At 44.6% G+C, this 23835-nt stretch overlaps 1 protein-coding gene across 1 annotated transcript in view; it reads left to right on the top strand.

Annotated features, from left to right (window-relative positions):
- CPD (carboxypeptidase D) overlaps nt 1–23835 on the top strand; it is a 79669-nt gene that overhangs the window by 4970 nt on the left and 50864 nt on the right. Inside the window, exon 2 of the mRNA XM_044283784.1 lies at nt 9793–10040. Within this exon, the coding sequence (XP_044139719.1) occupies nt 9793–10040 (248 nt within the window). The remainder of the gene's footprint in view (nt 1–9792; nt 10041–23835) is intronic.

Here is a 23835-nt window from a genome sequence, read left to right as displayed (position 1 = left end):
GCAAAAAAAAATCCATCCCATATGATCTGGGAGCAGTAAGTAGGTATGTTCTCCGCAGATTGTATGTCTGCCAAGAGTGTTGAGATCGTAGTATCTTTTAGAAGCTCCCAAAATTGTGGTGCTTGGGAAGTAGAGGGCTGAATCAGGACTGTTGTTTGCTGGTAAGCTACCTGGGGGGACTGAGAATGAGTATAATCATGGATGCTGAAGTATAGGCCTTTGGTGAGATCCGTAGGTGCAGAAGAGAGGTCCAAAAGCACCCACAGTCCTGCGTACTGTTTGTTAGTAATGCCAGTTCAATATCAGAACCTAGTGATCTATATTTAGGAATGCATAGTTGCAGCCACCTCTTCAATTGAATAGCTCTGTGTTAGTACTCCGTATCGGGCAGTCCAACTCCACCCTGCAGGCGATCTTTTATAAGCCTATTCTAAGCTATTCTAGAAAAAAGATGTAACAGTCTTCCTAATCGGTTTGAAAAATGATGATTGGAGGTATATAGGGACCATTTGCATAAGATATAACAACTTGGGGACAATATAAGTTTGCAGTAGGTTTTTGCATCCTATCCAGGATATCCAAGGTAATGCTAAAGAGTCGAGTTGTCTTTGTATCTTTTGTAGGATTGTGGTATAATTGGATTTATAACACGGCTGGGTCATTGGTGAGCGTTATACCTAAATATGGCAGGGAACTGGTGTTCCACTAAAAAGGATAATATTCTTTCAGAGAGCGGATTGTCTGGGTCGGGAGGTTGAACCCCATAGCCTCCGATTTGGAACAGTTGATCTTAAAATTCGATAGGCTGCAGAATGTGGCAAAGACGTTTAAAATCTGGGGGAAGGCTTGCGTGCGGTTGGTAACGAGCAGCATGAGGTCGTCCGCAAATGTGGTGCATTTGTGTTCTGTTTTGTCCACCTTCAGACCCCTTATGTGCGAAATGTCTCGAAAAGCTTGTAATAAAGACTCCATAAAAAGGGAAGGAGACAGGGGGCAACCCTGGCGAGTCCCGTTAGTAATGCGGAAGGACTTGGACAAGGTTCTGTTAGCTCTTACTCTAGCACTTGATGATTGATATAGAGACATTACCGCTTGAACAAAGAGGTCAGGTATGCCAAATCTGTGAAGCGTGCGCTGCATGCATAGCCAATCATCTCTGACCAAAGCCTTTTCTGCGTCAGTGCTTAAAAGTACTAAGGGACAGGCTTTTCTCTTTACCCATGAGGTTACATTTATTAACCGGCATGACTGGGTGTTTCCCTCCCGGCCCAGAACTAAACAAGCTTGCTCTGCATTTATGATTTTTGGAATGAGAGAAGCAAATCGGGAAGCTAGAAGCTTGGCCCAGAATTTCATATCTTATGTTGAGAGATAGGTCTGTAGTTGCCGCATTCCCTACTAGGGTTGTTTCGATACCAACATTTTAATTCGGTTTCAATACCATAAAAAAAGTAATCCATGTTCTCGGATACTGGGCTGTGCAGTAACACAGCCTGAGCCTAGTATCGATAAAAACCAAAATCCCGGTATCGTATCTATTGGGTATCGAAAATTCGATACCTGAAACAACCCTATTCCCTACTGTCTTTGCCTTCTTTGGGGATAATGGTAATTGTGGCTTCTAGCGACTGTTTCGGTAAGGGTGTACCTTTAGCTACATCTGGGGAGCAGTACATCTGGAGATCGCCGGAGTGCTCCTGGCATGATGTCCCTCTCATGGCGAGATTCCCTATGGCGATCAGCGGTCTTGTCTATGCATGACGATGCAAGTCGAGCCTGGATTCAGATCACATGGAGCAGGTTATTCAGCTTGAGGATGATCTCCTCGAACAGAGCGGAGTTGATAAGTAGGGTCCCAAAATGATCAAAGGCATCGGGCGGTTACATAGGGTGGGACACATATAATGTGCCATGATGTGGCACTCCTAGAAGAACTCATGTGGTGTTGTTGTCTTCAGTTAGGGATATGGTGACCCTCACCTCATGTTTCACTTGTTTCTGGTAGTCTTATGTTTAGCAACTGTTTCCCCAGTTTCTTGTGTAGGGAGACGTAGTATTTTGGTCAGGGGAGAGTCTACAGGGAGCCAGGAGTCCAAAGGTATGAGTGACATATCGAGAATGCTCCAGGCCACGGGCAGGTCTTGGGGGGTGCGAACCACAGAGCGGCGTCCATTTTTTGCAAAAGTTATCCCAAAAGGAAAAAGACACTTATAGTATTTTTTGGTTCCTCATATGGTCTGTGAGGGGTTTAAGGGCACAGCACTTAAGGTAGAGGGTGGCGATGTCTTGGAAAAGTAGTACTGACGAATCCCCATACCTTTTTTTATTTTTTTATTTCTTTCCTCTCTCTGGAGGCTTGTAAGATGGCGGCTGTGTCCCTGAAGCTTAATAACCCTCGGCGATACTTAATATGTCTATTTTTATTTTTTTCCTGTTTTTTACAATTTTTTTCAATTTTTTTTTTACTTTTATTTTGGGGAAAAGGATGTTGTTGGTGTTTGTGTTTGTGTGTGTGTGTGTGTGTGTGTGTGTGTGTGTGTTTTTTTTTTTTTTTGTTTAAGCGTTAAATATTTTTTCTTTTGTAAAACTTTATTTTTTTTAAACTTCTTCTTTTTTCACTTTCTATTTTGTCCCACTCTGGGACTTCAACTTTTTTATAATACTTCTGTATTGTGATGCATTATAATACTTCTGTATTGGGAGCTGCCATCGGGTCCCCGCGCTGCTGTGACGGGGACCCGATGGCAGGAAAGGCAGCCCGAAGCCTTCCTTAGGCAATGTTGCCCGCCTTCCTTGACAGCCGGTGAGATCTAGCCCCCTGAATCTCACAGGCAAGTAGGCTGTATTACACTTACAGCCTACTTGCCTGTGAGATTCAGGGGGCTAGATCTCACCGGCTGTCAAGGAAGGCGGGCAACATTGCCTAAGGAAGGCTTCGGGCTGCCTTTCCTGCCATCGGGTCCCCGTCATAGCAGCGCAGGGACCCGATGGCAGCTCCCTCCCTCACCATACACTGCACGTGCTGCGGTCACCGCTGACCGTGGCTGTGCAAGGGTTAAAACGCCGGCATCAGTGTTTTCACCGATGCCGGCGCATACAGCAGGGGTCCGGCTGTCAGTGACTGCCGGACCCCTGCTGCTGATTGGGCAGGTGCAGCTCCTGCGCCCGCCCGATTACCATGAAATACATGTACGTCATTGGTCCTTAAGGGGTTAAAAGGACAGGTACACTGTAACCAATCAGTGCGGTAGAAGACACATGCAGACATAGACAAGTGCTGATCACAGTGCTGTTCTACATATGGCACAGGCTGGGGGTAGTAGTTCTCAGCCTGCCTGTACCTGGAGCGATATGGTCCAGATCTGACCAGCATTCTGATTGACGCTGGTTATAACCAGCGTCAAACAGTGGAGAAGTATTGTCTAATACAATATCTAATGGATGCTGGGAACCGATTTGCAACGCATGAGAGGTAATGGTGATACTTAAAGGATTATCCAGGAAAATATGTTTCTGACTTATCCTCTGGTCATTAGTATCAAATCTGCAGGGGTGCGACACCTGGGACCCCCGCCGATCAGCTGTTGGAAGAGGCCTTGAGCCGCCACAGCCTCTTCCTAGGCCAGTGACATCACTGTACACCGGTCACATGGCCTATTTGCAGCTCAGCCCCATTCAAGTCAATGGGGCTGAGCTGCAGGGCCAAGCCCTGCCACTATATGATGTACGCTTGGAAAGCTGCCGGGTAGGGATGAGCGAACTTGTGTTTCGGTGTCCGGGTTTTATTACAATTCGGATTTGGATTCAGCTACCACGGGCCATAACAGAATTCTACGACGGAATGCACCATAGAAGCCTTTAAGAGGCATTCCGTCATAATAGAAGTCTATAATGGATCCGTCTGGTTTCCGTTATGCATTTTGTCGTCATAGAATTCTGCTATGATCCGTGGTAACGGAATCTATATCAGAATTGTAATAAAAACCAACACCGAACTTGTAAAACATGAGTTCGCTCATCCCTACTGCCGGGAGCCTGCATCTCGCTCCAGTGAGGGCACCGGCTGATTGTCGTGGGTGCCGGAACTTGGACCCCGCTGATGTGATAATGATGACCTATCCTGAGGATGTCATCATCTTCTTTTCCAGGATAACCCCTTTAAATGGAATTTCCAGTTTATGGCTGAGATCAGTATACTGGGGTGATTTGCAAAGTTAAATGCATTAGAATTCTGCTCCAAAATGTCACTCACTGACACCCCCCCCCCCCCCCCCCCCCCCCCAAAAAAAAAAAAGAAAGATATATAAAAATTTTCTGTTGATATACTTGAAGTTCTTTAATGATGCCCGTTTTGGCCCGTTTTGCGGACAAGTATAGGCATTTCTATAGCGGGCCGTCCCTTCCGCAAATTGTGGAAGGCACACGGGTGGCATCCATGTTATGCGGATCCGCGAAAACACTGCACGGTCGTGTGAACAGCTTCAGTATCCTGCCAGCTCCTGAAGGTCCTAACGTTTCCTTAGTGTTACTGGTTCAACAGGGGACTGTTAGGTTTAGTTCCCACAGTCAGTGTTTGATCAGTGATTTTGAGCCCAAACCAGATGCCGGTCAAAAAGGCAGAACAGGTGCAGATCGTTCCATTAGATCTGATCTCTGTGTAGCCTCCACTCCTGGTTTTGGCTCACAATCACTGATGGAAGTCACTGAAGTGTGAACTAGGCTTTACAGGGACAATGTGAACACATATATCAGTTTATTCATAAATCTATGGAGTGTCCACATACAGGTAGCAGGCCACCACTCAGAAAAGTCCACATACGTAGATCGTCGGCTGAGAAAGCCTTGGCGCTCATTTTAGATACTTCAGTGAAGACAAATTCAGGTGTGGTTCCCGTAATGGGAGGCAGAGTCCAGATACAACCTCCTGGTAACCTAAAGTAGGAAATCAGATATTTCCTCCAGCTCAGGAGACCAACCACTGAACATTAAATAATTACACCGAAAATCCCATCTATGGATAGTCCAGGTATGGACATCAGACAAAGAGGTATCATATGACCCAATTACCCCATATTGGGTCAAATGATACCAGGTATGGACGTCAGACAAAAGGTCGTGGTTATTGGGTCATATGATACCTTCTGTCTGACGTCCATACCTGGACTATCCATAGATGGTGTTTTCTGTGTACTTATTGTTCAGCGGTTGGTCTCATGAGGTGGAGGGAACATCTGATATCCTCCATTAGATCACTGGGACCTTCTGAGGTTTTGTCTTGATCCGGTGACTGGTTTTCTGTTGACCTGGATTTCTGTTCGCTTTTTACTGAAGTATCTAATTGAGCTCCAAGCCGACAATCTACGTATATGGGCTTTTCTGAAAGGTGGTCTAATGCCTAAATGTGGACTCTCAACATGTGTTCACATTGTCCCTCTAACCCTGGGTTCACACCTGAGCGTTTCTGAGACGCGCGTTTTACGCGCGTATTTGTCGCGCGTTTTTTGCAATACGCGCGTTTGATGCGTTTGTGTGATTGACTGCAGTGTTGTCCAATGAGTCTATGGGCCAAAACGCGCGACAAACACCCAAAAAAAAAGCTCAAGAACTTGTTTATGCGTCGGGTGTTTTACAGCGCGTTCAAATGCGCTGTAAAACGCTCAAGTGTGAACCAGGGCCATAGGGAAGCATTGGTTTTCACGTGTTGAGCGTTTTACAGCGCGTTTGAACGCGCTGTAAAACGCTCAGGTGTGAACTTAGGGTAAAGGTGCCTTCACACTCTGCGGACCTTCTGCTCACCTAAATGCGGCTGCAGAAATCCTTGTGTTTTTGCCACCCCATTCAAATGAATGGAACTGATTTTCAATTGTGGAAAATTCTGCCACAAAATCTTTAGTGAGTGAAAGCGCCCTAATTAGCCAGTAACATCGGGGAAATGTGGAGCTGGCGGGTACTGAAGTTATCCCGGGTACCCTGGCTTCTCCTTTTGAAATCCAAAATGTACATAAATCCACACTATTTATCTCGCTTTGGGCCATTTGTGCTTTTTATTTATTTATTTATTCCTGCAGTTTTTGGTGTGAATTTGATGCAGATTTTTCCACAAATCTCACCGTTCCACTGAAAAGGGTGAAATCCACAAAAAAAAAAAAAAAAAAAAAAGACACACACACACAAACAATTGACATGCTGCAGATTTCAAAATCGGCACGGCAGGTCAGTTTCTGCACCTAAGAAAAAAAAAGCAAACGGGCACATTTATTAAGAGCGGTGTTTTAGACTATTTTCACACTAGCGTTAATATTTTCCGGTATTGAGATCCGTCATAGCGTCTGAATACCGGAAAAAAACGCTTCCGTTTTGTCCCCATTCATTGTCAATGGGGGCAAAACGTAACTGAACAGAACAGAGTGCTCCAAAATGTATTCCGTTCCGTTTTCGTACCGGAGAGCAAACCGCAGCCACAATAGAAAGCGGATCTGTCCCCCATTGACTTTCAATGGAGTTAATGACGGATCCGTCTTGGCTATGTTAAAGATAATACATCCGGATCCGTTCATAACAGATGCAGACGGTTGTATTATCTGTACGGATCCATTCATAATAGATGCAGACGGTTTTATTATCAGTAACAGAAGCGTTTTTGCTGAACCCTGCCGGATCCAGCAAAAACGCTAGTGTGAAAGTAGCCTTAGTCGTTGGTCTTAATAAAGCCCCTGCTGTGTCGGTGGATCCGCTGCAGTTATGAAGAGGCGTGAGCAGAGGAGAATACTGGCATCAGCAGCACGGAGTTCACACGGCCAGTGCCCGTCTATTTCAGACCTACGGCACGAAGCGCTTGCGTTCATCTGCATGAGCCTTTACTGTGCGTCATTTAAGAGCTTTATCGAGTGCATCACCAACATTTTTCTTCCCTTTTTTTTTTTTGGGGGGGGGGGGGGGGGGGGTTGACTTTTTTTCATAAAAATGTTCTCTTATATACACAATCTGCAATGTGTTAATTTGCTCTATAAACTGGCATGCATGCTTGTACCACCGTTGATATGGTTTTAGATACTGTTTGCGGTATGGTTTAGCGGTACAGGGGGCGGGGCTTAAGATGCATTGACCAGCGCCAAAATTTTGTAACAAAGTAATTTTAACCATTACAGATGTAGCAGGGGTAACGCACACAATCATAACTCAAATTTCTTAACTCATCGCGTTATCTTGAAACAAAAGTCATTGAAAAGCAATTGCTTAACACATTTAGTTGCATTTACATGTCTCCTAAAGCATGTGTGTTAACCCTGCTACATCCGTAGCTGGTGTAAAGGTAGTAAGAAGTTACTACCCCTGAACCACTGCGATAAATCTGCATCTGGGTTAGTAAATCTGCCTCTATGGGTTCTGGTTTGGGGCTTTTAGTCTGTGTCAGTGGTGTGTTTTTGTTATTACACAGCATACTCCCGGGTATGACTCAAAAAAACCCTCACCTTTTTAAAATGCCAGAAAATAACACTGTGTGACGGAGGGCTTAAAGGACTTGTTTCACTGCAGCAAATGGAATTTATTATGAAGAGGAAGTTAATACAAGGCACTTACTAATGTACTGTGATTGTCCATGTTGCCTCCTTTGCCGGCTGGAATAATTTTTCCATCACATCATACACTGCTTGTTTCCATGGTTACAGACCACCCTGCTATCCATCTGCGGTGGCTGTGTTTGCACACTATAGAAAAAGGTCTTTGCCTCTCTGGAGGCTGGGACCGTGGGAATGTACATAGACTGGCAGTTTTTCCTATAGTGTGCAAGCATGACCACTGCTGCTGGATTGAAGGGTGGTCGTAACTATGGAAACGAGCAGTGTATAATGTGATGGAAAAATGAATCCAGCCAGCAAAGGATGCAATATGGACAGTCGCAATACATTAGTAAGTGCCTTGCTTTCTCTACATGATAAATGACAATTGCTGAAGTCAGACAACCCCTCTAAGGAATTTCCAGCATTAGAAAAACATGGCCGCTTTGTCTGACAAACAGCACCACACCTGCATGTTGGTGATCTCTGGTAGTGGATAGAGCTGAGCTGCAATACCACACACAACCTGTGGACAGTTGTGGTGCTGTTTTTGGAAGAGAGCAGCAGTGCACTCTATCTCCAGCAGTGACATAAGGCTGAATGCGCACATGAGCGACTCTTCTGGATAGATCATCAGTATCTGATCGGTGGAGGTCCGACACACGGGACCCCTGACGATCAACTGTTTTAAAAAAGGCTTCGGCACTCCTGTGAGCGCCACGGCCTTCTCCGTGCTTACGAAGCACAGCGCCATACATTGTATAGAGGCTGTGCTTGATATTGCAGCTCAGCCCCCTTCAGTTGAGCTGCTCTTAAGCCATGTGATGAATGAACATGTCACTTGGCCTGGGAAAGGCATTAAGAAGGCTGGGGCGCTGATTGGTGGGGGTCCTTGGTGTTGGACCCTCACCGATTTAAATACTGATGACCTATCATGAGGATAGCTCAGTATAAAAATCTCAAAAAAAACCTTGATAGGGGTTATCCCATGAACAACACGTGTTAACTTTGCATGATATGGGGATAGGTCTCTGATCAGTGGGGTTCTGACTGCTGAGACCCTCGCTCCATTCAAGTGGGGAGTACTGAGCCCCCTTACTTGTGATCAATGGGGGTCCAAGTGGTCAACCTCCCCCACTCGCTAGATTCTTATCCCCTCTCTTCTGGGTGCGGTTCTTTAGATGACCCCTGTATGAAGCCACCAGCATACGTTCCCTGACCCCCGCCAATAAACGGGCATGTTGAGCTTGGCCGAACGTTTTTATTATTTCAGTGGGGGATGGGAATGGGTCTGGTGAGACCCCAACATGTCCAATCCTTATTTCCACCTAGGCTAGGTTTCGGCAGCAATCTGAGCTCCCCCTTTACACAATCCTCTAAGATCACTCCAATGACGCACAAGAGGTGAGCACAGTTTCCCCTTTGCATATAGAAAAAAGCTTATCAACAAGTTTTTATTCTAAGTTTTTATGGAACAGGAAGCCAAAAACCGCCACAATAATGTATACAATTGGGTGGGGAAACCACAGACCTATTGCTGAACCTTCACAGGGAATTTCACAAGTGGGACAAGACTTGAAACCTGTTACATTTACCGCATCTTGGTCTAGTTTTGCAATAAGCCCATTTGTAAGCACATTTAAAGGATATGCGAGTTTAAGGTCTTACACAGATATCTGATCTTTGACGTCAATCGGTGAGATGTCCGCCCATCATTGGTGTCACTAGATATTTTTGAAAAACCCCATCTAATGCAGTGAACTTTGCTTCAAAGGGAGTCTATCAACTGGATCAAAGGGGTTATCCCGTTCAAAACATCCATTGTCCACAGGCTAGTGTAGGGCATGTGTCTGATCGGCTGGGACCTCTCCAATCACGAGAATGGGGGGTTTGAATGTGTCAGTGGTCACACGTGCCCTGCTGCTCCATTGAACTCCATGGGTGTTGAATGGTGTGTGACCGCTACTCCATTCAAACAGAGGAATGCAGGGCCTCCATTCCTTTTATTAGAAGGGGCCCAATGGTCAGACCCCCACCAATCAGACACTTATCCCCTATCCCTGTGAATAGGGGATACGTGTCTGTAATGGGTCAAACCCCTTAAGGTGTCCTACTCATGTACTGCAGATGAAGAGTCTGGATCAGTACTTTATTTTCATAGTGCCACCAGGCTACGTTCTATTACATACATTTAAAATACTTTAAATTTTTATTTTTTTTGCATTCCCTCCAGATTTGTACTTTCTGGAAACCTTCACGGTGGCTCAGTTGTGGCCAGTTATCCTTATGATGACTCCAGCAGTCACATGGAAACAGGATTCTACAGCAAGTCTTCAGATGACAAAGTTTTCCAGTACCTGGCCAAGGCTTATGCATCTAACCACCCCATAATGAAGACTGGGCACCCAAGCTGCAAGGGTGAAGAAGAGGAGTTTTTTCCAGATGGGATTACCAATGGGGCACACTGGTATGATGTTCAAGGTATGATTCCAGATTTTATTGGTCATAGACAAACATAGCAAGTAAAAAAAAAAAAATGAAAAGGAACCAAGACTTTGCCCTATAAAAGCCAAATTAGTGGCCAAAGTTGCACTGAGAAAACAGGCTTGAACACCTGTTCTTTCAAAGCATTAAACATGTACAGTTCAAAAGAAAAAGGAAAAAGTCTGGTACCGTGTTAGCCACTAGAAAACGAGTATAGTGCTCTCATTAAGAGAAACAAAATAAGAGTATTGCAGGTTTGATACCTTTTAATGACTAACAAAAAATAGAAGTAATGATGTTACATAGCGCGCTTTCGAGACATCACCAGTCCCTTCATCAGGCGTACTACAAGAATATATGAAGAAACAGCAATATACACTGCCTGTCCAAAAAAAATATGATTCTCAATGGGGTTAAGGTCTGGACTCTGTGGTGGCCAATCCATGTGTGAAAATGATGTCTCATGCTCCCTGAACCACTCTTTCACAATTTGAGCCCGATGAATCCTGGCATTGTCATCTTGGAATATGCCCGTGCCATCAGGGAAGAAAAAATCCATTGATGGAATAACCTGGTCATTCAGTATGTTCAGGTAGTCAGCTGACCTCATTCTTGGAGCAAATACTGTTGCTGAACCTAGACCTGACCAACTGCAGCAACCCCAGATCATGGCACTGCCCCCACAGGCTTGTACAGTAGGCACTAGGCATGATGGGTGCATCACTTCATCTGCCTCTCTTCTTACCCTGATGCACCCATCACTCTGGAACAGGGTAAATCTGGACTCATCAGACCACATGACCTTCTTCCATTGCTCCAGAGTCCAATCTTTATGCTCTCTAGTAAATTGAATCCTTTTCTTCTGGTTTGCCTCACTGATTAGTGCTTTTCTTACGGCTACACAGCTGTTCAGTCCCAATCCCTTGAGTTCCCTTCGCATTGTGCGTGTGGAAATGCTCTTACTTTCACTATTAAACATAGCCCTGAGTTCTACTGTTTTTCTTCGATTTGATTTCACCAAACGTTTAAGTGATCGCTGATCACGATCATTCAGGATTTTTTTCCCGCCACATTTCTTCCTCGAATACGATGGGTCCCCACTATCCTTCCAGTTTTTAATAATGCGTTGGACAGTTCTTAGCCCAATTTTAGTAGTTTCTGCAATCTCCTTAGATGTTTTCTCTGCTTGATGCATACCAATGATTTTGACCCTTCTCAGACTGACATCTTTTCCACGACCACGAGATGTGTCTTTGGACATGGTTGTTTAAAAAATGAGAAGCAACTCATTGCACCAGTAGGGGTTAAATAACTTGTTGCCAGCTGAAATATAATCGCCCAGGCAGTAATTATCCAATAGGAGGCTCATAACTATTTGCTTAGTTAAATCCAGGTGGCGACTTGTTTTTTTTTTGGACAGGCAGTGTGTATATACAATACAAGAACAGAGACATGGGGGGAATGAATGGACCATTGAAAAAATAACAGAACAACATATCAAAGATCTTGAGAATGAGTCCTTAATTATCTTACAGATAAGGGGTGTGAAAGTTTTATGGTCTCTAAATTGATGTTATCTCAGACCTGGTGCCCCAACTATGTCTATAGAAGACTCTTTAGATCTTGTAGTATGTCATAAATCCCAGGGACAAATTCAGTCCTGTATTCAAAGTGTCAAGCAGTGTTATAAATTTGTATTCTTCTAGGTCTTTGGGATTTGAAGTTACCTTTTTAACCACCTCCGGACCGCCTAACGCACATGTGCGTTCCGGAGGTGGCAGGCTGGCGCACAGTCACGCATATATGCGTCATCTCGCGAGACGCGAGATTTCCTGTGAACGCGCGCACACAGGCGCGCGCGCTCACAGGAACGGAAGGTAAGCGAGTGGATCTCCAGCCTGCCAGCGGCGATCGCTCGCTGGCAGGCTGGAGATCCGAATTTTTTAACCCCTAACAGGTATATTAGACGCTGTTTTCATAACAGCGTCTAATATACCTCCTACCTGGTCCTCTGGTGGTCCCTTTTGTTAGGATCGACCACCAGAGGACTCAGGTAGGTCAGTACAGTCACACCACACTACACTACACCCCCCCCCCCCGTCACTTATTAACCCCTTATAAACCCCTGATCACCCATGATCACCCCATATAAACTCCCTGATCACCCCCCTGTCATTGATCACCGCCCTGTCATTGATCACCCCCCTGTCAGGCTCCGTTCAGACGTCCGTATGATTTTTACGGATCCACGGATACATGGATCGGATCCGCAAAAAGCATACGGACGTCTGAATGGAGCCTTACAGGGGGGTGATCAATGACAGGCGGGTGATCACCCATATACACTCCCTGATCACCCCCCTGTCATTGATCACTCCCCTGTAAGGCTCCATTCAGACGTCCGCATGATTTTTACGGATCCATGGATACATGGATCGGATCCGCAAAACACATGCGGACGTCTGAATGGAGCCTGACAGGCGGGTGATCACCCATATACACTCCCTGATCACCCCCCTGTCATTGATAACCCCCCTGTAAGGCTCCATTCAGACGTCCGCATGCGTTCTGTGGATCCGATCCATGTATCCATGGATCCGTAAAAAATCATGCGGATGTCTGAATGGAGCCTTACAGGGGGGGTGATCAGTGACAGGGGGGTGATCACCCTGATTACCCTGATCACCCCCTGTCATTGATAACCCCCCTGTAAGGCTCCATTCAGACGTCCGCATGCGTTCTGTGGATCCGATACATGTATCCATGGATCCGTAAAAAATCATGCGGATGTCTGAATGGAGCCTTACAGGGGGGGTGATCAGTGACAGGGGGGTGATCACCCTGATTACCCTGATCACCCCCTGTCATTGATAACCCCCCTGTAAGGCTCCATTCAGACGTCCGCATGCGTTCTGTGGATCCGATACATGTATCCATGGATCCGTAAAAAATCATGCGGATGTCTGAATGGAGCCTTACAGGGGGGGTGATCAATGACAGGGGGTGATCAGGGAGTCTATATGGGTGATCACCCCCCTGTCATTGATCACCCCCCCCAAGGCTCCATTCAGACATTTTTTTTGGCACAAGTTAGCGGAAATTTTTTGTTTTTTGTTTTTGTTTTTTCTTACAAAGTCTCATATTCCACTAACTTGTGTCAAAAAATAAAATCTCACATGGACGCACCATACCCCTCACGGAATCCAAATGCGTAAACATTTTTAGACATTTATATTCCAGACTTCTTCTCACGCTTTAGGGCCCCTAAAAAGCCAGGGCAGTATAAATACCCCACATGTGACCCCATTTCGGAAAGAAGACACCCCAAGGTATTCCGTGAGGGGCATATTGAGTCCATGAAAGATTGAAATTTTTGTCCTAAGTTAGCGGAAAGTGAGACTTTGTGAGAAAAAAAACAAACAAAAAAATCAATATCCGCTAACTTATGCAAAAAAAAAAAAAATTCTAGGAACTCGCCATGCCCCTCATTGAATACCTTGGGGTGTCTTCTTTCCAAAGTGGGGTCACATGTGGGGTATTTATACTGCCCTGGCTTTTTAGGGGCCCGAAAGTGTGAGAAGAAGTCTGGGATCCAAATGTCTAAAAATGCCCTCCTAGAAGGAATTTGGGCCCCTTTGCGCATCTAGGCTGCAAAAAAGTGTCACACATGTGGTATCGCCGTACTCAGGAGAAGTTGGGGAATGTGTTTTGGGGTGTCATTTTACATATACCCATGCTGGGTGAGAAAAATATCTTGGTCAAATGCCAACTTTGTATAAAAAAATGGGAAAAGTTGTCTTTTGCCAAGATATTTCTCTCACCCAGCATGGGTATATGTAAAATGACACCCCAAAACACATTGCCCAACTTCTCCTGAGTACGGCGATACCAGATGTGTGACACTTTTTTGCAGCCAAGGTGGGCAAAGGGGCACATATTCCAAAGTGCACCTTTCGGATTTTGCAGGCCATTTTTTACACATTTTGATTGCAAGGTACTTCTTACACATTTGGGCCCCTAAATTGCCAGGGCAGTATAACTACGCCACAAGTGACCCCATTTTGGAAAGAAGACACCCCAAGGTATTCCGTGAGGGGCACGGCGAGTTCCTAGAATTTTTTATTTTTTGTCACAAGTTAGCGGAAAATGATGATTTTTCTTTTTTTTTCTTTTTTCCTTACAAAGTCTCATATTCCACTAACTTGCGACAAAAAATAAAAATTCTAGGAACTCGCCATGCCCCTCACGGAATACCTTGGGGTGTCTTCTTTCCAAAATGGGGTCACTTGTGGCGTAGTTATACTGCCCTGGCAATTTAGGGGCCCAAATGTGTGAGAAGTACCTTGCAATCAAAATGTGTAAAAAATGGCCTGCAAAATCTGAAAGGTGCACTTTGGAATATGTGCCCCTTTGCCCACCTTGGCAGCAAAAAAGTGTGACACATCTGGTATCGCCGTACTCAGAAGAAGTTGGGGAATGTGTTTTGGGGTGCCATTTTACATATAACCATGCTGGATGAGAGAAATATCTTGGCAAAAGACAACTTTTCCAATTTTTTTTATACAAAGTTGGCTTTTGACCAAGATATTTTTCTCACCCAGCATGGGTATATGTAAAATGACACCCCAAAACACATTCCCCAACTTCTCCTGAGTACGGCGATACCAGATGTGTCACACTTTTTTGCTGCCAAGGTGGGCAAAGGGGCACATATTCCAAAGTGCACCTTTTGGATTTCACCGGTCATTTTTTACACATTTTGATTGCAAAGTTCTTCTCACACATTTGGGCCCCTAAATTGCCAGGGCAATATTACTACCCCACAAGTGACCCCATTTTGGAAAGAAGACACTCCAAGGTATTCCGTGAGGGGCATGGCGAGTTCCTAGAATTTTTTATTTTTTGTCGCAAGTTAGTGGAATATGAGACTTTGTAAGAAAAAATAAATAAATAAAAATCATCATCATTTTCCGCTAACTTGTGACAAAAAATAAAAAGTTCTATGAACTCACTATGCCCATCAGCGAATACCTTAGGGTGTCTACTTTCCGAAATGGGGTCATTTGTGGGGGTTTTCTACTGTTTGGGCATTGTAGAACCTCAGGAATCATGACAGGTGCTCAGAAAGTCAGAGCTGTTTCAAAAAGCGGAAATTCACATTTTTGTACCATAGTTTGTAAATGCTATAACTTTTACCCAAACCATTTTTTTTTTGCCCAAACATTTTTTTTTTATCAAAGACATGTAGAACAATAAATTTGGCGAAAAATTTATATATGGATGTCGTTTTTTTTTGCAAAATTTTACAGCTGAAAGTGAAAAATGTCATTTTTTTGCAAAAAAAACGTTACATTTTGATTAATAACAAAAAAGTAAAAATGCCAGCAGCAATGAAATACCACCCAATGAAAGCTCTATTAGTGAGAAGAAAAGGAGGTAAAATTCATTTGTATGGTAAGTTGCATGACCGAGCGATAAACGGTGAAAGTAGTGTAGTGCCGAAGTGTAAAAAGTGCTCTGGTCATGAAGGGGGTTTCACCTAGCGGGGCTGAAGTGGTTAATATGAGAACTTTCATGTGTTCTTCATTGTGTCTGGGCTACAGAAATGCTTAGCCACAAGAAAGTGCAGCTTCTTCTCTTTATTGTTTCGCGATGGGACCTCATCCTTGCATTGTTTTTTTGTCCTGTTTCTCCAACGTAGAGGCCTCCAACAGGACATTTAGTGCAGAGAATCAGATGAAGAACATTAGATGTAGAACATGTGAATGTCCCAGGGATCTTATAGTCCTGCTGTGTGTTGGGGATCCTGATCTGTTGTCATTATATGGGAACAGGTTTTGCATCTTCTTATATTACAGGGATGGGTTCCTTTTTCTGTGGTACATGTCAGTAGTCACAGAATTCCACCCTAAAACATAGCCTTTATAATACCTCTGCATTATTATACCTACAGACTGGTTTCTTTCTGAACTGTGAACTTTTCTGTGGTACATGGCCTTGAACTTGATCAGAATGTTCCTTAGATTTGGAGGTTGTCGGTAGGCTAGTAAAGGGGGATCTGGGAAGACTGTTTTTAGTCGATCATCCTTAGGACATGATGTAATTATTTTTTTTGGGCAGTTTTTGTCAGTACCTCTAGTTGTAGGTCACAACCAGAGGTACGCGCTAGTTCTGTTTCTTTTCATTGTATTGGAGAAGTTGTTGACTTCTGGGGATTTTGGTGGCTCTTATGATCTGCTCTTCAATTGAAGCTGGATGATAACCCTGGTGTAAAAATGTCTGCGCGTCCTTTAGGCCCTTTCTTGCAAGCTATAGGTGGGCTTTCGTGTGTTTTTAATTGAGGAAAGGCTTCTTTCCGACTACTGTCATAAAGCCCAGATTAGTGGATTGCTGCAGTGATGGTTGACATTCAGGATCTTTGGAACTCAGCCAGAATGAACATTGGGTTCTTTGTCGCCTCTCTTACCAAGGCCCTTCTCCCCCCAATAACTTGGTTTGGATGGGCGGCCAGCTCTATGAAGAGTCCTGGTTGTTCCAAACATCTTCTATTTATGTAGACCAATGTGCTCTTGGGAACTTTCAGTACAGCAGAATATTTTTGTACCCTTCACCAGATATGTACCTCCAGACAGTTCTTTCCTCATTATGGCTTGGTTTTTGCTCTGCTATGCATTATCAGCTGTGAGACCTTTATATAGACGGGTGTCTTTCCAAATCATGTCCAGTCAACTGAATTTACTACATGTGACTCCAGTCAAGATGTAGAAACATCTCAAACTTGATCAAGAGAAATCGAAGACCCCCAGAGCTAAATGTCAAGTGCCGAAGTTAGAATATTTAGGTCCATTCAAAATGTAAAATTTACCTTTTTAATTGCAAAAATTTTTAAACTTCTGTTTTCACATTTTTATTACTGTGTATCAAATGCAGATTAAGGGGTGGGGGCTTTAATTTTATTTTAGCACAACATAATGTGAAAAAAGTGAAAGGGTCTGAAGTAGGGATCGACCGATTATCGGAGTTATCGGCTGATATTCATGATTTTCTAAGTTATCGGTATCAGCATCTAACCTTGCCGATAACGCGTCCAGTGCGCTATCACAGAACATGAGCTGCTTTCAGCGCGCCATGTTCCCTCAGCAGCACAGAGGAGGAGGAGTCGCTCTCTCCCTCCCCCTGTTCTGCGCTGCCAATGAGGACAGATGGGCGGAGGAGGGGCGGGTTCACTGCGCCACCAATGATGATTAACGTCTAATACAAATACAGGAGGCGGTGCCCAGCCTATATGACAGGAAGCTGCGATCAGCGGCAGTTAACCCCTCAGGTACCGCACCTGAGGGGTTAACTGCTGCCGCTGATTGCAGCTCCCTGTGTGATTCCTCCGCCGACACACCCGCCTTCTGTATTAGGCTACTTTCACACTAGCGTTCGATCGGATCCGTTCTGAACGGATCCGATCATAATAATGCAGACGGAGGCTCCGTTCAGAACGGATCAGTCTGCATTATATTGGCATATAAAAGCTAAGTGTGAAAATAGCCTCGGACGGATCCGTCCAGACTTTCAATGTAAAGTCAATGGGGGACGGATCCGCTTGAAGCTTGAGCCATATTGTGGCATCTTCAAACGGATCCGTCCCCATTGACTTACATTGTAAGTCTGGACGGATCCGCACGGCCAGGCGGACACCCGAACGCTGCAAGCAGCGTTCAGCTGTCCGCCTGTCCGTGCGGAGGCGAGCGGAGCGGAGGCTGAACGCCGCCAGACTGATGCAGTCTGAGCGGATCCGCATCCATTCATACTGCATCAGGGCTGGACGGAAGCGTTCGGGTCCGCTCGTGAGCCCCTTCAAACGGAGCTCACGAGCGGACAGCCGAACGCTAGTGTGAAAGTAGCCTTAAACGTTAATTATCATTGGTGTTGCAGTGCGCCCTTCCCAGTATTAAAAACATTGGTGGCGCGGCCCCCCCATCCCCCAGTATTAAAATCATTGGTGGCCACAGGGTCCCCTCCCGTCGTCCTCATTGGTGGTGCAGTGGCAACTTGTGATCGGAGCCCCAGCAGTGTAATCCTGGGGCTCCGATCGGTTACCATGGCAGCCAGGAAGCTTCTGAAGCCCTGGCTGCCATGGTCAGCTCCCTGCTGATGTGTGCACAAAGCCCAGGGCAGCAGGGAGAGTGTGAGGTCCTATTCACCCTGATAGAGCTCTATTAGCTTGAATAGGACAAGGGATTAAAAGATCCCCCTAAAGGGGAAAATAGTTACTAAATAAAAAGTAAAAAATAAATAAAAATACAAAAATATATAAAAAAAAAAAAATCTGTGGTGAAAGCCGGAACAGAATTTTTTTTATTTTATTTTTAAAATGAAAACGCACAGGCATCACATCCAACAGCTATTATTGGGAAGGACATGTTCACATGTGAATTGTCTGTAACTAGGAGTGGGTTGTAAACTGAATTTTAGGGGGTCTGAAAATGAAGGAAGGAATAAAGATTACCGTCTGAGACTTGGTGAAGGATACATCTATTGGTGTTTGGGTCATTTTACATTTTTCATTTGTTTGCATTTTTTATTGTGTATTTTCTGGAGGCACCATATGCCATTTTCCTTACTGATTAGAGGCGCTGCTTGTGATTGAACTTTGTATGTCTGGATGAGATGTCATTGTAAATTGTGACTCATGATAATGTACCAGGATATCCTGGAGAAGAACAGTTTACTGACCAGTCTCAAGTAAATATGTGTTGCATCTGTCATTGACGCCACCACAGAGGTGTCTCCTCGCTGGCAGCCTGTTACACTTCTGCTATACTTCCCCTGTAATGTCCATCAAGTGGCTGTCGATCGGTCTCCTTCAAGGCGGCCATGTCTTATAACGCCAGAAAACGTTTGTCATCTACCATTGTACTACTTGATGTGCCATTTTCTCCGTTTATGTTGGCAGCTAGCGGTCAGTTTAGAAACCGGTCACATCTGAGCTCTCATTGGTTCCAGGGCAGGTTAGAAAATGAAAGCAGTGATCTGATTGGTTGCTACAGCCAGCCCATCTGCTTCCTGTCTTTTTGGTTTACCTTCTCATGCAGGGCCTCATTCATGAGAAGCAATTCTATCATTTTGCACCAGATAAAGGTATATCATATTCATCTCATGAGATATATATGCGGGTGGCAGGACCTTCAGTGTCTAAGCTCATCCAGCCTTCAAAGTATGGGAATGCTGCTTCCAGGTTGTCTTTTCTATGACCCTGTCTTGTTGTAATCCCTCATATTTCTCAGAAATATTCAAATGGGTGTTACCATTAGATATACTAGATCTGCAGAAGCGCATCTCAACAAAAAAGTCCACAATCCCCACAAAGCACTAAAAGTAAAAGGAATCTCTTTTACAAGAGGCTCTCCACGGCACGGGTAGTCGCCGCAGTGAATGTGACCGTGTACTGCAGCTCAGAATGGGAGCACAGCTGCTGGACAGTGGATGGAACCTTGTGCTTCCCGCTCCATCCATTCTTTAGTTTCTGTAGTCGGTGACTGCCGACTAAAGCTGATCAATGGGGTGCCGGACCCCCACCGATCTGATATCTAAAAACTGGAGTACCCCTTTAATTACAATTCAAATACCACAGGCAGATATCTGTGAGGAAGGGATATACAAAGTATAGAAAAATTTTCTTTTGGTTATACAATGCAAAACCTTTTAGGCCAGGTTCAGTCTTGTCATCGGGACATACATTTGAACACCCGAAAACTGTGTTCAGAGTTGTACACCATGACAGATCCATTCACTTCAGTGGGGCAGATGGAGTCCAAAGGATTCACCTTTTGGACTCCATTTAATCTGCATGCTGTTAATTTCCATCTCATTTCCTCCGACGTTGGCATAATCTACCACACTGTTCTGTCCAGTAAAAACTGTTAGTAAGGCAAAGTCCTGATCCCTCTATTTTACCCCCCTCTTTGCCCCTTCGTTGCCGTAGAATGGTAACATTGGACAACCTCTTTAAATTGGCTCCTAAATCTGCAATTTGTTAAGCCCTGTTAAAGGGAACCTGTCATCAACTTTATGCTGATCTCATAAAATAGTGACAGAAATGCTGATGTCAGCGATGTCACTCAGGAGCTAAAAGTCAGTGGTTGCTGAGAACCAGCATCATAATCATTGCAGCCCAGGCCTTGAAAATCTGCAAATCTGCCTGAGAAGAGTCCTGGTTATTCCTAATCTCCTGCTCTCACCCACCTGCTGATGATTGGCAGTTCTCTCCTAGAGAGAAAGGGAGAAAACTAGGTAGAAGACGGTCAGTCATCAGCAGGTGGGCAGGAGAGCAGGAATAACCAGGACTCTTCTCAGGTGGTTGTGACTCTTCTCCAGGCCCAGTCTGTAATGATTGTGATGTGGGTTCTCGGCAACCGCTTACTTTTAACTTTTAAATTGCCAACTTCTGAAATCAACTCGCCTGTCAGTACTTTATGCTGCCGTTAGTGTGGGCAGCATAAAGTTGATGACGTGTTCCCTTTAAGTTAATATAATGCATTAGCTATTATTTTGCTGAGTGATAATTGTCCCATACTATCCCTTGACGGAACTATACTATATTTTATTCAGCTTCCCCAGAAAGTGAAAGGGCTAAATAAATTATTAAACATGAGACCATAGCGCAAAATCTTATTTACAGATATATATTTTTTTTTAACATATTTGAATTCAAAATTATATTTGATCATTGACCTGAGATTTTACTTTATTGTAGATGGCATGGTCCTCTTCTGGTGGGGGTTGTGACACTTGGCATTTGTCCCTCAGTGCTTTGTGTGATTTAGTAGCACTTGTATGTAACATGAAGCAGACAGTCTGTTATGGTTTGGCGTGTAGGTGAAATACAATGGACTGTTCATAGCGCTCCAACCTCTGCCTCCGAGAAACCCTATACTTTATTATCCATGACCGAAACCCGAGCCGTCACTTAATTAAAAGTAGAGTCAGCCTATCGGAGGACATTGTGACCTGTTATCAGGTCATGTGGGTTAGTAAGGCTGAGGATACAGTTACCCGTGATTTCTTGCCTGTTTGACCATCGCCTCCTAACAAGAATTTTATGGATTTTAACCTAAGAGACTGAGGGCACATTTACACTGCGCTGAGGTTGAACCCATGCCATAGGTCACCACCACTGCCCTATATAATTCTTTCTTTTTTTTTTTTTTTTAAGGCTTATTCCATCTGTATAGTAATAAGTGCACACACTAGAAGTATGTATGTATTTGCTTTGCTTTTGGTAGATGTTACTGTAGCCTTTATTAAACAATTCTGCATTGCTCAGATGATTCAGGCGGTAAATTGGCAATGATCATGCCCATGGGACAAGTTGAACAGTCATCTCCTGTAGAGAATTCCTCCTGCCCACAGGGGGAGCTGTGAACTTTTTCTGCGTTCCTAGCATCCCACTGGTCTGCTGTAACCGGACTTCTCACTTTTCAGAGAACTCAAATGAAGGAAAATCAGTGACTTTTAAGTGCATAATATGGTTCTAGCCTGCTCAAAATGACCGTGGTCCCTCGCTGATCCACACGAGGCCCATATTGCACCAGTAAGAGCCGGTCGCTCTTCTACTGACACCAGCAATGCTACTTACCTGTCTGGTAGAACGAAATATCGCCCTGTTGGAAGGAGAGCTGCTTCCACCTCAGCGATTCTTTATCAAAACTGAAATATTGAATATATAAAGGCTGCATTTCTCTTATCTATGGCCTTTAAAAAGACTATATCCTCACAGGCTGGTAGCGTGGCACATGGCAAAGCCACCGGCATCACTTTATGAATGTTATGGGATTTCTGGGCTCCTTTTTGCATTTGAAGGCAATTTTTAAAATAGGTTTCATCTGTAAACCTTGCATGTTCAAGCACCACATTGCAAAGCGTGCCAACTCACACTCAAACTTGTATAGCATCTGACCATGCATGTGGCACCCTCCTGGGTCGTGAGAATACGCCCTAAACGTGCCCCTTTTAGTACATGAGCTTTACTTCTTTCCATCTAAACTGCCTGTAGAAACGTTCTGCCCGTGGACTACAGTTTCCGTCTCTGGTGTTTTCTTTTGATGTGAGAATAGTAAAAGAGAGAACTAGTGGAGTGAGAATCGGCCAGCCTTACGATGGGCTCACAAGTGACACAAGCGTGCTTCATGTGTGATATGAAGAGCAAATGTCTCTTGGTGAACGCGACCAACTGAGCGAGAATCCTGAAATGAATGGAGACCACTGCCAGCGTCTTGCATGCATGACCTCCTGGCTCCCTGTGTTAAAGGGGTTATCCAGGAATTTGATATTGATGGTCTATCTTCGGGATAGGTCATCATTATCAGATCGGCAAGGGTCCGACTTCCGCCTCTCCTGCCTAACAGTTGTTTGCAGAGACTGCGGCGCTCACCAGAGCTCTGTCTATTCACAGCTCACCAAGCACAGCTCACCAAGCACAGCGCTGTACATTGTATAGTGGCTGTTCTTGGTATTGCAGCCCAGCTAGGCCATGTGACCGATGAACGTGACATCAATGACGCAGGAAGAGGCCTAAGCGTTCTACAGGTGATCAGCGGGGGTACCGGGAGTCAGACCCCTCCACTGGTCTGATATTGATGACCTATGCTGAGGATAGGCCATCTATATCGAACTACCAGATAACCCCTCTTAAGCCTGAGTTCACATCAGCTTTCAGCCTTTCCGTTCTCCTGCTCAGTGCCGAATCCGGAAAGGACGGATTCGGCACATAACTGAGCCGAATGGAGCCTACGGACCCCATAGACTATAATGGGGTCCGTTAGGTTTCTGCGCAGAAGATGATTTTGGAGTGGAGACAAAAGTTGTGCGCGCAGAAAACCTAACGGACCCCATTATAGTCTATGGGGTCCGTAGGCTCCATTCGGCTCAGTTATGTGCCGAATCCGTCCTTTCCGGATTCGGCACTGAGCAGGAGAACGGAAAGGCTGAATGCTGCTGTGAACTCGGCCTTAGCTGGGCAGAAAGGAAAATGTTCCACTGTAATGAATGTTGCAGGATACACTTGTGTAAAGCCCTAGAACAGCGCGGTGCTTATGCAGTGATTTTCTCAGCGAGGTATGTGTTCCATTCTAGTAGTATAGTTATACAATGGCGGACAATGAGAAGGACCACCTTGGTTGTGTGATCACAGACTGAGCACTGCTAACAGTTTACACTTTGTCAGTCTCATCTTAATTGCATTAAAGGGCATCTGTCAGCAGATTTGCACCCATGACACTGGCTGGCCTTCTTACTTGTGCACTTGGCAGCTGAAGGCATCTGTGTTGGTCGCATGTACATATGTGCCCACATTGCTGAGAAAAATGTTTTACTATAGGCAACTGAGCCCCTTATAGCAATGGAGGTGTTGCCGTTACACCTAAAGGCTCAGCTCTCTCTGCAACTGCTGCGCCCTCTGCACTTTCATTGACAGGGCCAGACATTTGATGACTCTTGCACTGCTTGTCTCTGTCAAAGTGCAGAGGGCGCAGCAGTTGCAGAGAGAGCTGAGCCTATAGGCTCCTAGAGGCTCATTTGCATATATTTAAACTTCTTTTTTTGTCGGCCAGTTTCATAGGGACAAATCTGCTGACAGGTGCCCTTTAAAGTTTTTTCCAAATTTTTTTAATTTTATTTTCTAGTAGTGTATTAGTATGGATGTGTAAAATATTTATTATATATACACACTGTATATCAAATAGGACTAGCATTCACTGTATACCGTGACATTGTGCTCCTGGTTGTCGCTGACATTTATCTT

The sequence above is a fragment of the Bufo gargarizans genome, chromosome 3 (assembly GCF_014858855.1).
Source record: "Bufo gargarizans isolate SCDJY-AF-19 chromosome 3, ASM1485885v1, whole genome shotgun sequence".
Taxonomy (NCBI): domain Eukaryota; kingdom Metazoa; phylum Chordata; class Amphibia; order Anura; family Bufonidae; genus Bufo; species Bufo gargarizans.
Note: the sequence above shows the minus strand (reverse complement) of the source record. Positions and strands in the feature narration are given on the sequence as shown.